General features: G+C 39.2%; 1 protein-coding gene across 2 annotated transcripts in view; it reads right to left on the bottom strand.

Annotated features, from left to right (window-relative positions):
- The window catches only part of LGR5 (leucine rich repeat containing G protein-coupled receptor 5), a 146,834-nt gene that overhangs the window by 42,405 nt on the left and 88,935 nt on the right, over nucleotides 1–15,494 (bottom strand). For both annotated transcript variants that reach the window (XM_005571542.4, XM_045365612.2), the window contains exon 4: nucleotides 7,568–7,639. In XM_005571542.4, the coding sequence (XP_005571599.2) occupies nucleotides 7,568–7,639 (72 nt within the window). The remainder of the gene's footprint in view (nucleotides 1–7,567; nucleotides 7,640–15,494) is intronic.

The raw sequence follows: 15,494 nt of genomic DNA, 5'->3' as shown, positions 1-15,494 counted from the left end.
CAATAAAGACTGAGATCCTTGACATGTCCCAAATGTCTTTCAAAGGGTCTGGCCTCCACCTGCCTCACTAGATGTGCTCTTCTTGCAAGTCTCTCCACCTCACTGCTGCCTCAGCTGCACTGACCTTCTGTTTCTTGATATACCAGGTTTCCCCCACCACTGTAAGGAGTTACACACATAGTTCCTTCTGTCTGGAATGCTCTTCTTTCTTGTCTTTGTCTAATCAGACCTTACCTTTGCATTAGTGGCAGGATGCCTTTCACTTTCTCACCTACGGTTTCCTCTTCAGAAAAGTGGAGACAGTTTCTACCTCACAGGTAGTGAGGGACCAGACAACTAAATGCACAGGGAAACAGTCGAAAAGGCTGACTGGCTCACGCTTTGATACTGTTGCCTTCCCTTCTTTTTTTTTTTTCTTTCCGTTTTGCAACATTCCAACTTCCCTTTCTTTTTATAAACATTCACAATTATATGTCTACAGGTAATGTGTTTCTGTCAAGCCTTTCCTTCTTCTCATCAGTGCCCATTTTCTGCAGAGGATTCTCTGAGAGAGGGAAGATAATGTGGTGGTGAAATGGGCAGATTCTGGAATCTGGTGGCAAAACAGGGCTCTTATCCCAGACTCACCTCTAGCCTGACTCCGTTAGAAACCATGTGACCTTGGGAAGATCAGCTGACCTCTCTGCTCTCTTTGCTTCCTCAGTACTAAGGAAGGAATAATCTCAGCACCTACTTCATGAGGTTTCTGTGAGGACAAAATGTGATGATGCAAGTAAAACTGTTTAATAAATATGGGAGGCTGCTGCTTTGATAACTATGGATGTGTATTCAATTCCACATTCTGATTTTTGTCTTTGCAATATTCCCATTCTCTGCTGCTTTCCTTATGTGCTTTCCTCTCCTCACAACTGATCACAGACCCTGTTTATCCTGAAAAGGCAGAAAGACTCTGCCTCATTTATATGGCTGTCATCTCTGTAGCCAAGAGTCCAATCTACTTTCCAAAGTTAACCTTCATTTTACATCACAAGCTTTAAACAAATTTATTTTACTTTTCATTCCATAACACCCATGTTCTCTTTATTTCTCTGATAGGACGGCCATGTATGCAATTTATCACAGGACTGGCAGGTAACCTGATATAAGAATCTTTCATGCATGGCTATTGCATAAGTATTCGCTTTTCCCTCCTTATATGATTCTGTGGACAATGCTCCAATTTTAGCTCTCTCTTCTTGTAAACATTATGTAGAAAGAGCTTTTCCTGTTAAAATAATTCTCCCCTAATGTTTAAATTGGAGAAGAATCAGGGCAAAACTTTGCCTCCTCCCAAGAATTCACTGGGTGCTGATCTGCATATGGTTCTGTGAAGTGAACGCTTCACTGTGCAATAGACAAATGCTTTGGCCTCTAGAACTTCTAAGTCCACCTCCATCCCAATACGTACCTAACATCCTGGCACTTTTGTGAAGAAAGCAAAACAAACTAAAATCATGGTTCATTTTTATTGTGTAGGTTTGTGATTTCTGTTTCTGGAGACTATTTTAGTGGAAGGAATGTCACCAATACTAAAACCACTTTTTTTTTTTTTTTTTTTTTTTAACCCCTTTGATCCTTTAATCTTACTCTTTTGGCTACCTCATCTTCCTTTGTTTTGGTCTGCTTACACTTCCTTGTCTTCTGTTTCTTCCTTCCCATTCTACATCCCATGTCTGAAGCCAATTAGGCTCCTGGATGCTAATGGGAGAAAACTGCTCTTGGTCCTAGGCTTGTCTTACTTTCTGCTCAGCACTGTGAGCCCCATCTCTTCCTCCTACCTATTCCTCTCACTTAGTTTCTCTCTCTTTTTTGACTACTGTAAGGAAAAGACTACCATGCAGAGTCTGATGAAGTTATTGACATTTTATAGAGTCCAGGGGTGGGTTCTATAGCCCTGAAGATGATATCATAATAAGATGTGCCAGGCAGGAATTATACATTGTTCTTGGGTTTTAAAATACAGTCATATTCTGAAGATGAATATTAGTTAATTGGAGAATAGAGACAATAATAAAGATATGTTTAATTCTTCTTTCACTTCCTATTTACCAACCTATTACCTTTGCGATTATGCACATTCCACAGTTAGCTTCACTTGTGCACACTTGGAATAAAAACCAACATGCATTAAATAATACTCTGGTTATCTGGACAAACATGAATACGCAACTTTCTCTGATCATCCTGAACTTCACTAGTGACAGTGAGTTGCTTAAAATTCATTAATGATGATCACAAATGAAGCAATGATTTTTCTTTATAGATTGATTTCTTAACTATTAACATAAAAGTGTGAGGGTACGGGAGGGTTAAGTTTTGAGTTTCCATCAAATCACTGTAATCTGATGCTAGTCCTCAAATGTCTATACTGCCAAAAGTTTTTTGGTAAAATACAGCTTACTGTGAATTCTGATTACATTTCCTATTCCCTTCCAAAAAACAGAAAGGAAATTAGGTTATATTTGATTACATTACAAAAAATCTAATTGGTGTCTGGGCAGTCATTGCCATGTCAGAAGCCAAATGTACATGCTGTACAGGGGCAGGCTCTGGGCTTCTGGGCTCTGGCTTGTGGGCCTGCACTCTTATTCCTTAGCCCAGCAGTTTGTTAGCATCAGAAGAGTTAAAAGAACACAAGTGTCCTGGGCACTGTGGCTCACTCCCAGCACTTTGGGAGGCCAAGACAGGCGGATTACTTGAGGTCAGGTGTTTGAGACCAGCCTGGCCAACATAGTGAAACCCTGTCTCTACAAAAATACAAAAAATTAGCCAGCCGTGGCAGGTGCCTCCAATCCCAGCTACTTAGGAGACTGAGGCAGGAGAATCGCTTGAACCTGGGAGGTGGAGGTTGCAGTGAGCTGAGATCGCACCACTGTACTCCAGCCTGGGTGACAGAGTGAGACTCCATCTCAAAAAACAAAACAAAACAAAAAAACCACAAGTGTACCTATGTGTTTCCATTATGAACAAAACAAAGCATCTTTTGTATATGTGTAATAAATGGAAAATTAACATTCCTTGAAACATGAGCACAATTGGTTTCTTCCTCACAGCAATGTTACCAATTTCAATATATCAAATTTCCTAAACTTTATTCAAGGAAACCAAGTGTATATGGGTGGAGCAAAGAATGCAAATGATCTATGTCAGTCGTTTTCAACCATTTTTGATTTGTGGACCACTTTGTTAGTGTTCTAGAACACCAACAATTTTAATTTCTCAAATGCATTTTGCATACGAATCACCTAGGATTTTGTTAAAATGAAGATTTTTATTAAGTAAGACAGAGCTGAGACCCAGTGTTCTGCATTTCTCAGGTGGTGCTGATGCTGCTGGCCCACAGAACAAATCTGAATAGCAGGGTGATAGAGCATGTGGCCTCTTAACTTTATCTCCCCGGGTTATCAGTGGAATGCATAGGCATGCAAGCTGTTTTCAATTAAACACAAACGCGACAATGCCTGACTTTTATATTTTAAGTATATTATTAGCTCATAGTAGAATGCAAAGTATGGATTTTGTTATTATTTCAGGTATTTCTTTTCTTTTTTCTCAGAGGCAGGGTCTTGCTCTACTGCCCAGGCTGGAGTGCAGTGGCAGGATCATAGCTCACTGCCGCCTCAAATTCCTGGGCTCAAGTGATCCTCCCACCTCAGCCTCCACCATGACTGGTGGGACTACAGTCATGCATGTGACACCCAGCCAATTGTATTTATTTACTTAATCATTTTTAGAGACAGCATCTCGCTACATTGCTCGAGCTTGTAATTTCAGGTTGGAAAAGAGTTCAGGAGAATACTTTGCAGATCATCTGAGGGAATGCTCCAGGTCAGGTCAATAGTTTTCCTAATTTTCACTTAGGAAATACTTAACTATGCAATTAAGCCAGTTAGAAAACACTAGTGCATGCATGAGTCCTATCCTCAGAGATTCTTTTTTTTTTGTTTGTTTTTGTTTGAGATATGGTCTTGCTCTCTCGCCCAGGCTGGAGTGCAGTGGCATGATCAGGGCTCACTGTACCCTTGAGTTCTTGTTGTGCTCAAGTGATCCTCCCACCTCAGCCTCATGTGTAGCTGGGATTACAGGCGCAGGCCACCATGCCCAGCTAACTTTTTAATTTTTTATAGAGAGACAGGGGTCTCACTATGTTGTCCAGGCTGGTCTCAAACTCCTGGGTTCAAGTGATCCTCCCACCTCAGCCTCCCAAAATGCTGAGATTATAGGCATGAGCCACCACACCTGGCCAGAGATTCTGATTTTAATTGTTCTAGGCTGCAGCCTAGGCGTCAGGTCTTTCCAGATGAATCTTATTTGCAGCCAGTGTTCAGAGGGCCCACCGTAGAAGTTATTCATTTGGTGCAAAAGTAAATGTGGTTTTTGCTATTACTCTTTATACAAGGCTAGGCATGTAGAAAGACAGTGAGCACACAGCCCCTATCAAGTGTAGAGTGCTTCTTAAAGAGTGAATGTATAATCCAAGAAATATAATAATGTGGAGAAAAATAAAGTGAATTCAAGAGAGTGAAAAGAAAAAAAAGAGAAGCCATGTAGAAAAAAAGTCTAAGTGAAGATCTAAGGGTTGACTCCAGTCCAAGAAGAGATGGCAATGGAGTGGAGGCTTCCCAGATGTTGGCAGTGTGGATGAGGCAGAGTCCTACCCTCATCATTACTTCATTGATATGGAAGCACAGAGGCTAACATATGGCCTGGAAAATGAATGGAGAATGGATAAGGAATGCATGTTTGTAATGACCAGTAAACTCAAACTAATGTTTTTATTTTTATAAGTGCTTAAAGGAAGAAAGAGAAGCTACAATTAAATACTTTAAAACCAGGACAACAATAGAACTTTAAAGGGGCACAATGTGCCCTAAACCTCCAAACTGGCCTGGTGTATGTATAGGTGGGGTACTCCTTTTGTTGGTACAATATGGTGTCTGCAGGGTTGGTGGTTCAGCCTATGTTTATCCTTCTCTTCTCTTCTCTTCTCTTCTCTTCTCTTCTCTTCTCTTCTCTTCTCTTCTCTTCTCCTCTCTTCTCTTTCTTTGCTTTGGGGTCTTGCTCTGTAGCTCAGGCTGGAGTGCAGTGGCATGATCATAGCTCACTGTAAACTGTAACCTCAAACTCTTGGACCAAGTCATCCTCCTGCTTCAGCCTCCCAACTAGCTGGGATCGCAGGCACATGTCACCACACCCAGCTAAGTTTTTAAATTTTTATTTTGTAGAGATGGTGGGGGGCATATCACTATGTTGCCCAAGCTGGTGTCAAACTCCTGGCTTCAAGTAATCCTCCCACTTTAATCGCCCAAAGTATCATGCTTTGTTTTGTTTTGTTTTGTTTTGTTTGTTTTTTTTTTTTTTTGACAACTCTTAAGTCTTGTATCAGAGCAGCACAAAAAATATCAGTGAGAAAAAGTGGTCCACCGGCACACATTACCAACATTCAGCACTCACACTGGTGTGTCTGTGCTCTGGACAAAGAGGCCCCTGACAAACATTGCATAACTCAGCTGATACAATCCAATGTGAACTGGGGGCCGAGGATCTATCTAGATCCTTTAGTTTGGATGTGGTCACTGTCAAACCAGAAAGTTAACCCTTGACCTTTTCACAGGGAACACATATTTATAAAGTTTCAAAACGTTATTCTTTTTGCAAACCAGAAACCAAATGTAGAGACACCTGGTGAACAGTAAATACCTAGACTGTAAGAAACTAAATCTGAACACCTTTATCAGAGAGGCACCACCAGTTCTAGCGAACAAAAGATTCATGGTTTTCTCTTTCTCAAAGAGTTCACTTCTGCTTGTGTTCTGTTTGTGATCTTCTTTCAGCTGATAGTGGCTTTTGGTTACAAACTCTTATCCTTCTATCTACTGCCTGCCTGGCAGCTGTTTAAAGTTCCTATTGGCTACCGCCATTATCTCCGTTTCAATTTAGCCACTAGATCCCTGTACCCTTACACAGATGCCCCAACTTGAGGCTGTTTTGCTTCTCCAGCTGTTTCTTCTTTCCTTCAGGTAAAGGCTTGTGCAACAAAGGAGAAGTGATACTGTCATGACATTAAGGAGCTCCAGAAAATACAACAGACCTATCCCATACCACAAAGGGGCCCTTGTGGGCTTGTTTATCTATAGGCTGGTGAAAACCTAGGAAGTCACTTTGTTTGACTGGAGTAAAAGGCTTAAAATGATCTCGAGCACAGATTTTCTTTCATTTAAAAAAAAAAAAAAGATCAAAGGACGAAAGTATCATCTTCAAATCTCACAGTCCTCCCTCTATGTTACCTCAGTAAAAGGCATTAAGCAAACTATATGTAATTATTAACCAAAGGATTCTTTACAACAATTTTCAGCTGGAGTCCACAATGTTTATCAATATTTATTTGCCCTTTTAATGCATTTATCTTCCTCATCACGAACTACAACCCAGTATTTTGTTTGGCAGATGTGTACCTCCAGTGTAAGTAAAATTAGAGCATATATCACACATGTGTGATATATTGGAAATCATGCAATATATTGTAAACACACACTCTAATGGGAGGAAGATTTACTGACAAAACAGTAGTAGTATAGACTTGCCAAGTAATCACTACAATCAACTGCTTACAATACAAGCTCCAAAACATTTAACTGGTGAGAATGTTCTTTTGTGAGTAATTTTATTTATTCAGAAGTTTTCAATCAGTGTGTGTAGGGGGGTAGGAAACTCCTGACGGAAAAGTTGTGGATTCAGAGTAGGGAACACCAGCACCTCTGTGAGTCCATGTGTCTGTGTGTGGTGTGTGAGTCTAAGGCATGTTTGTATCTGTGGGATTGTTTATGGCTACGTCTGCACATCTGTGTTCTGTGATGGGGAAGCTTCAGAATATACCTGTAGATCTTAGGCTCCTGACTTGAGGATCCCTAATGTATTATATAGGCAGTACTAAAAAAAGTAAGCCTTTATTTGACTCAAAAAAACTTGATTACAAGACAACTCAATCTAAAAACAGAATCAATCAAAGATGTCAAAATGTCTAGATTACAGCATCTATTTTTTATTATTTATTTATTTTTTAAATTATACTTTAAGTTCTAGGGTACATGTGCACAACATGCAGGTTTTGTTACATATGTATACACGTGCCATGTTGGTGGGCTGCACCCATTAACTCATCATTTACATTAGGTATATCTCCTAATACAGCATCTATTTTTTTAAGTAAAAGGAAAGCATTATTTCTTATTTGAATTCAGAAGCAAGAATATCACAGGGGAATGTAGGACAGGATCTTGGAAGTAGTGCTTTGGACTGGAGGTGCTGAAATTAAATGTCCACCCTAAAACCCCAAACTTGAACACTGGTTCCTCCCATACATATTGCTCAATGAGACAATGAAGAGTTGTTGCTCTAATAGGCTCTCATTCACAATTTATTTAGGTATGACTCCCAACCAAGGAACATACTAAAATGGCCAACTGAACATTTCAATGCTTTTCCCAAATTGATCTTAAATATATTTTGCAATGTCTACTATACTTACAGGGATTGAAGGCTTCGCAAGTTCTGCAGAGCTTCTGTGGGTACCTGTCTTAGCTGATTATTCTGCAGCATACTGTATGTTAAAAGAAATAAAGAAAAATGTTAAAAAAAAATGAACAATAACAGGCCATAACAGGGCCAGGCACTGTTCCAGGTGTCAGAAAAACAACAGAGCATCAGACAAAGTCTTATCTTTTGGGGAGCTTAAATTCCTGTGAAGAGTGAAGATAATTAAAGATGAACAAATGAGTGTATTAATATAACATGAGACAAGTGATAAGTACTATGAATAAAAAACAAAACTATGAATTTGGGATAGATGGTATCAGGGGTGAGATTTTTATTTTAAAGGTGGTTAGGGAAGGCCTCTCTGAAAGGTGATATTTAACTGGAGACCAGAAGGAAGACAGTTAGAAAATCCTTGTGAACATTTGGGAAGTTAACTAAGGAAAAGGGAAGAGTAAGTACAAGGGCTGGAGGCTGGAGGGAGCTTGCTTGACTTGTTAAAGGAGCGGCAAAGGACCAACTGTGTCTGAGGAATGAGTGAGGACTTGAGGCTGGGAGAGAGAGAGCCTGAGACCATTTCATGGAGGGCTTCCCGGCCAACATAAGGCCTTATTTTATGTGTGATGAGAAACCACTGTTGAAGGGCATATGTACGAAAATGACATGCTCTTATGTATGTTTTTAAAGGATCATCCTGCTGCTTGTATAGATTACACCAAATGGAAATAAGGATAACGGTAGGATGCTAAAATTGCCTACCTTCTCTGCATGGCTGTATTTTGATATAAGCTAAATTCTTTTTGTGAAGTATTTGTGTTTCTGCACTTGCACTTGAAAAACTTGAACAGTTTTTCAGACTATGGGGAATGACAGAATGGAAACACCTGGGCGCTATGAAATAAAAATATATCATTGCTAATGAGGAAATAGTAGGGAAACAAATTCCCACGAGATTCCTTATAGTTTGCTACCTTATTCGTAAATGTTTATAACACAAGCATTTTGCAGCACATTTTTTTTTTTTTCTCCCAGTATTTGTAGTCCCTGTAAGCCTGAGGCAGAAGACTATTTTAGGAAAGCAGAAATTTGAAAGAAATATTTCTACTTATTAAGTTGCAAACTTGTGTTTGTATTTCAGAAACCATCTGCCTGGTTCTTTCATCTCTACCAAGGAAGTTTCTGTTTACTACCTGACTAGCTGGAATTCCACCCAGGTGTGTCTAACTCCAAAGGCTGGTGTGTTTTCCAGCGCACCAGGCAGCATTCTCGAGGCATATGTGCTGACTGTGCGGATTCTCAGATTGCGTATGAACGGTATGGTTACGAACATGGATTCTCAAATCTGACCACCTCTTCTCCGCCACTAGAGATGGGAAAACCACCGAGTCTCTCCATGCCTCAGTGATGAGTAAATAACACCTACCTTGCAGGGCTCATTGTGATGATTCAATGAATGAAGGTTCATAGAACAATGCTTGCTACATGAGAAGCATTCAGTAAAAATTGGCCCTTTTAATGTACGTTAACAGGCCCTTTCTCGAAACGAATAATTTTTGTACTGGATTTGACAATTTAATGAGCCAGAGAAAAAGAAAACTCTGTTCCAGTGGTTGTCAAACTTTAGGGTTCATCAAAAGTCATTGGAAGGTTAAAACAGAATGCTGGGCCCCACCCCAAAGTTTCTGGTTTAGTAGGTCTGAGTAAGGGCCCGGAGATTCACGCTGGTAATAAGCTCTCAGGTGATGCCAACACTGCTGAGCAGGGCACCACCCACTGAGAACCACCCCATGCTGTGCTAAATATGTATGTATGTATGTATGTATGTATTTATTTTGAGACGGAATCTCACTCTGTCGCCAGACTGGAGTACAGTGGCACCATCTCGGCTCACTGCAACCTCCACCTCCTGAGTTCAAGCGATTTTTTTGCCTTAGCCTCCCCGGTAGCTGGGACTACAGGCACGCGTCACCGCGCCCGGCTAATTTTTGTATTTGTAGTAGAGATGGGGTTTCACCATGTTGACCAGGCTAGTCTCAAACTTCTGACCTCAAGTGATCCTCCCACCTCAACCTCCCAAGGTTCTGGGATTCTGTAATCCGAGTTGTGAGCCACTGCACCCAGCCTATTTATTTATTTTTTTAGAAAAGGATAGGAGAGTCTCGCTTTGTTGCCCAGGACTGGACTCGAACTCCTGAGCTCAAGGGATTCCTCTGCTTCAGCCTCTAGAGTAGCCTGGACTATGGGTGTGAGTTCCTATACCCAGTTATCTAAATATTTCTAATAGGATATTTTCACTTGGGGAAGTAGGAGTGGTTGCATGTACCTGTAGTCCTACTTACTCTGGACAAAACGAGACCCTGTCTCAAAAAAAGAAAAAAAAAATCTTCATTTGACCTTGAGGAAGAACTGCATTGGGCTTGGAGATAAGACCTAAGCTTTTAGTCTTGGCGAGGAAACTTATTTAACCTCCTGACCTTTGGTCTTTTATCTGTATAACGGGAATAAAATCATCTGGTTGAAAAGGTGTTGGAGGATTAAAATATGAAAGTATAGTACTTTTATATATATAAATACGTGCTCATATACAAATAAGACTTGAAAAATATTTGGAGATCATAAAAATTATGCCTTTCTCACCATGCCTGAGATTGTTTTCTAAGGAACGTAATTACGTCATTTGTATTCCAATAGTTCTACTCAACTAATTTCATTATGTTAAACTTGGATTCAATTAAAATTTCATAAGCCAAGAGTCTCAAATGTATTGGTTCCTTAGGAATAAAGTTGAGTTTTAGGAAGATCCCTACACTTCACTTACCAGTTAGGGAATTAGGAGAATTGAAACTCGAATTCTATGTTTTGCATAATTTACCTGAATATTAAAAGTTTGGATTTCTGTGTTATTTTATTGTTATTTTACATTTCTGTCATTTTACATTTTCCCAAGCAGTTTCAATCCATCATCCAATTTTAAGTTCACAAAAATGTTTTCTAGGTATTGCTTTACTTTTGTGATACATTTAAATGATAAGATAAAGATAATAGAATTAATTGATGTCTAAACTGTTTATTAATAAATAATATATTACTGGTACAAAGTAAGTATTGCATTGTCCTTTGCTTTACTAACCAAACAGTGAAACTCTTAAAGTATGATTTCCCTAAAATATCTGAAAAATTGAGGTGGAAGATAGGAGACTTTCAGATAGCTTTTCGTCATTGAATAGTGGAAAACTTTCTCTGCTGCTTTATGTATCTTCCTTCAGAGAATGGAACTTAAATGAACTTTAGTAATGATAACTTTTTTTTGTGGGGTTGGGGGACAGGGTCTCACTCTGTTGCCCACATGGGAGTCCAGTGGTGCAATCTCTGCTCACCGCAACCTCCGCCTCCCAGGTTCAAGTGATTCTCCTGCCTCAGCCTCCCGAGTAGCTGGGATTAGAGGCGTGTGCCACTACCGCCTGCTAATTTTTATATTTTTAGTAGAGATGGGGTTTCACCATGTTGGCCAGGCTTGTTTTGAGCTCCTGACCTCAAATGATCCACCCACCTTGGCCTCCCAAAGTGCTGGGATTACAGGCGTGAGCCACAGCGCCTGGCCAATGATAACTTTTAAAGCTACCCTCAAGCTACCTCCCAATGACTTAAATTTTCAACCATGTCTACCAGTAAAACACCAAGAATATAACTTAAAAAAAAATTTAAGCCCTGATCACTCCCTAAATAAGGAACTTTTGTTTAATTACTTTCAAATGACAAAACAAGAGCAAGTTACCTTTATTATATCATTATAAGTCTCCAGTGGGTTAATTAGAAAACTCTGTTTTTGTTTAAGATCTTCCAATGGGAGACAAAACAATTATAAGGTTTATAGTGCTAGGGGGTGCAATGAAAACAAAACATTTACACATGGCTGCTGATTTCTTTTGAAAATACTCCTTACTGAATACATGCAATATAAACATACTGAATATAGGTGTAGGCATGTAAAACTTCATTTTTATCATTCACAGATGATTAGGAAAAGAAAATGAAACACTTTCTCTAGAGACAAAAGATGACTTCTATATTTTCTTAATTTCTTTGTCCCAGGAGCTTTAAAATTAATCACTGTTTCATACAGCATTCCCATGCTACTCTATATAATTTTTTGGTCCCTCCCCCACTGTTTTTTTTTTTTTTTTTTTTGCCAACAGGACTAAGTAAGAACAGGTACAGTGACAGAGAGGGAGATTAAATAACCTGCTGAATGGGAACTTGGTTACAACGGATGGCTCAATTCTTAGGTATTCCCTTGGCCTATTTGTCCTCTGTGTGGATATAAAGTAACCATCAAGGCTCTATTCTGGGTCTACATGAGAATGGGGGAATTCTGGCTCATTGTGACTTTTCTATGGCTAGTTTTACCCATCACCTCCATGTGGTTTTGGTTTTGGTCTTGGGTGGCAGAAGGATGAGCCATTCTTTCATGGAATGACTTACACTAGAAAATGAACCTTTGCTGAGGACAGCCTGGTTCAGAATTCCACGGGCTGGATATTTTGCCATATAGAACCAATTACTTATTATTTTTATTAGGGCCAATATTTACAGGAAAAATAACTTTAAATATTAGGGATGTTTTAGCATTCACAGTAATAAGATTTCAGATGTAAAACAGACCTAGCCAAGGATGGCTGCTGCTGTCTTCATTCTCCATCTTAATAGATTGGATCAGATTATTTTTCTCTTCTGTGTCCATGCATCCTCTTTACCATCCTTATTCAGGCCAGGGCCCAGACAAATATTACTCTCACATTATCTTCCTCCCCATATCACAATACCACCAGTTATTTCTTTTCTCCAGCCACTTTTGAACTTTATAAAACAGTTAAGAGAGTTTTCATGAGAGTAGGGACAGGTCTATCTTGTTCAGCATTTTACCTGTAGCACTGTGGTTCTCAAGTATATTGGATTCAATGTTCCCTTTAATAACAAACATTTTGTAATGCCACTTCTATTATACTTAAGTAAAATTCATAGAATGGTAGCCTATTTACACACATTATTTCAAAGAAAAATGTCAATATAGTTTATTGATGTGCCCTAAATGTATTATAAAGAAGAAATATAAGAAAAGTAATTTATAGTAAGATGATATAAATGTCATTATATACATGATGCTCATATGCAACTACCTCAGGAAACATTTTTATGAATGAATCAGATGCCTGCCTCTACTTTTTTTTTTTTTTTTTTTTTTTGAGACAGAGCCTCACTCTGTTGCCCAGGCTGGAGTACAGTAGTATTATCTTGGCTCAGTGCAGCCTCTGCCTCCCGGGTTCAAGAGATTCTTGTGCCTCAGCCTCCCAAGTAGCTGGGATTACAGGGGTGCACCATGACACCTAGCTAATTTTTGTATTTTTAGTAGAGATGAGGTTTCACCATGTTGGCCAGGATGGTCTTAAACTCCTGACCTCAGGTGATCTGTCCGTCTCAGCCTTCCAAAGTGCTGGGATTACAGCCGTTTGCCTCTACTTTTAATAAATAAGTTTGGGTGTGAGAAAAATAATGTGATCAGAAGCCATTCTGCATGAGAATGGGAACATGAGAGTAGAGGTCTGGATGGATACTAGAATAAAAACTAGTTGAGACACTGATATGGTTTGGCTCTGTGTCCCCACCCAAATTTCATGTCAAATTGTAATCCTTACAGGTTAGGGGAGGGACCTGGTAGGAGGTGATTGGACCATGGTGGGGGGGTTTCTGCCATGCTATTCTCATGACAGTGAATGAGTTTTCACGAGATCTGATGGTTTAAGAATGTGTGGCAGATCTCCCCTGGCTCTCTCCCTGCTGATGCAATGTAGGACATGCCTTGCGGCTTCGGCCATGATTGTAAGTTTACTGAGGCCTCCCCAGCCATGCAGAACTATGAGCCAATTAAAGCTCTTTTCTTTATAAATCACCCAGTCTCAGGTAGTTCTTTATAGCAGTGTGAAAATGGACTAATACAGATATGTAATGACAGATCATAACTTATATAAGGGAAAGAAGGAAATAATCTTTATTAAAATAAATATAATATGCCAAGTCAAATTACAAATGTCATGGTGGAAAAAATCAGGAAGTGTGACACTCACAATTGAGCATGAATATTCTCCCAAATGAGTGTTCCTTACAGATGAATAGTGTCAAAATAATTTTCTATGTTTTAGGGCAAGATAGTGTGGAAATATCACAGAGAATATTTATCCTGTCTCAAAATTCCATAACATTCTGAAGCAAGCATTCATTCCCCAGTACTTTAAAAGGCCCTGAAAATCCCTCCACAGGCAACAGAGAATTGAGGCTAAATTGGAAAAAGAAATAGTCACAAAACTGCCTTCTCAGAAGTTGGGTGGTAGACTTTGCTAGGTAGTAAAAGAGTAAGATTAAAAAAGCAATAAGCCTGCCACCCTCAGATAAATAAGTCATTATATAATTATCACAACATAAATTTCACATGATTGTGCTCTAAAAACCTTAAAAGGCAATAATACAAAATATTTATAAAGCAAACTTTGTTGATGAAATTCAATGAGATCCTGTGTTTCTTGTTACTCTGGTAATTTAACAATAGTTATTTTAAAGAGGTTGCACATTTCCATGGTTCCATATTTTTAATTTGTTTTGTGGCTTTTGAGGTAATTCTTCTACTGCGTTATTTTATTTATATATTTTTTGAGACAGGTCTTGTTCTGTCACCTAGGCTACAGTGTAGTGGTACAATCTTGGCTCACTGTAGCCCCAACCTCCTGGGTTCATGAAATCCTCCCACATCAGCCTCCTGAGTAGCTGGGACCACAGGCATTCACCACCATGCCAGGCTAATTTTTGTATTTTTTGTGGAGATGGGGTTTTGTCATGCTGCCCAGGCTGGTCTTGAACTCCCGAGCTCAAGTAATTCAGTCACCTCTGCCTCCCAAAGCGTTGAGATTATATAGGCGTGAGCCACCGTGCCCAGCTACTAACACAATTTTAAACTAAATGTGTGATTAGAAATCTTAAAATATCAGGAATAGACAGGATGTATAAACTAGTTACTTATTTAATTATCTTGAGAGAAAATGTTTATTCCATTTAATTTTTCCTGTGCAAATTATTAAGCATATGCAGAACTTCTGATAAAACATTTCAATACAATTACACATTAAAGTATTATTGATTTATAGTTGGTATGGAGGGACAGTCAGAAGCCAGAATAAGGGAGAATTCTTTATGCTGGGCTGTGCAGCACATTGCAGGACAGCTTACTACATGCCAATCATCTGGACAACCAAAGATGCTCCCACAAATTTCCAAAACACTCTGTAACAGGCAGAACCAACATTGCTGAGAAAAATTGTTTTAATGCTGTTATGGTTTGAATGTTTTTGTCCCCTCCAAAAATTCATGTTGAAACTTAATTCCCAATGCAACAGTGTTGGGAGGTGGGGCCCTTTGGGAGGTGTTGGGTAGAGCCTTTGGGAGGTGTTGGGTAGAGCCTTTGGGAGATGTTTTAATTAAATTAGCAGAAAAATAAGAAATGGTGATCTCAATGAATTTCTTAAAAGTTTGCTTTATAAATATTTTGTATTATTGCCTTAAAAATGTTTGGAGTACAATCATATGAAATAGATTAATTCCATTGTAAAAAGCCTTGTTGGAAGAAGTTTATTCCCTTTTTGCCTTTCCACCTTCTGCCACAGGAGGACACAGCATTCCTACCCTCCAGAGGATTTGGCCCTCAAGATGCCATCTTGGAAGCAGAGAGCGGCCCTCACCAGATGCCAGCACCTTGATCTTGGACTTCCCAGCCTCCAGAACTATGAGAAATAAACTTCTCTTCTTTATAAATTACCCAGTTTGTGGTATGCTGTTATCATAGTACAAACAATCTAATACAAAAACCAAAATACTTT

This window comes from Macaca fascicularis, chromosome 11, assembly GCF_037993035.2.
Source record: "Macaca fascicularis isolate 582-1 chromosome 11, T2T-MFA8v1.1".
Taxonomy (NCBI): Eukaryota; Metazoa; Chordata; class Mammalia; order Primates; family Cercopithecidae; genus Macaca; species Macaca fascicularis.
Note: the sequence above shows the minus strand (reverse complement) of the source record. Positions and strands in the feature narration are given on the sequence as shown.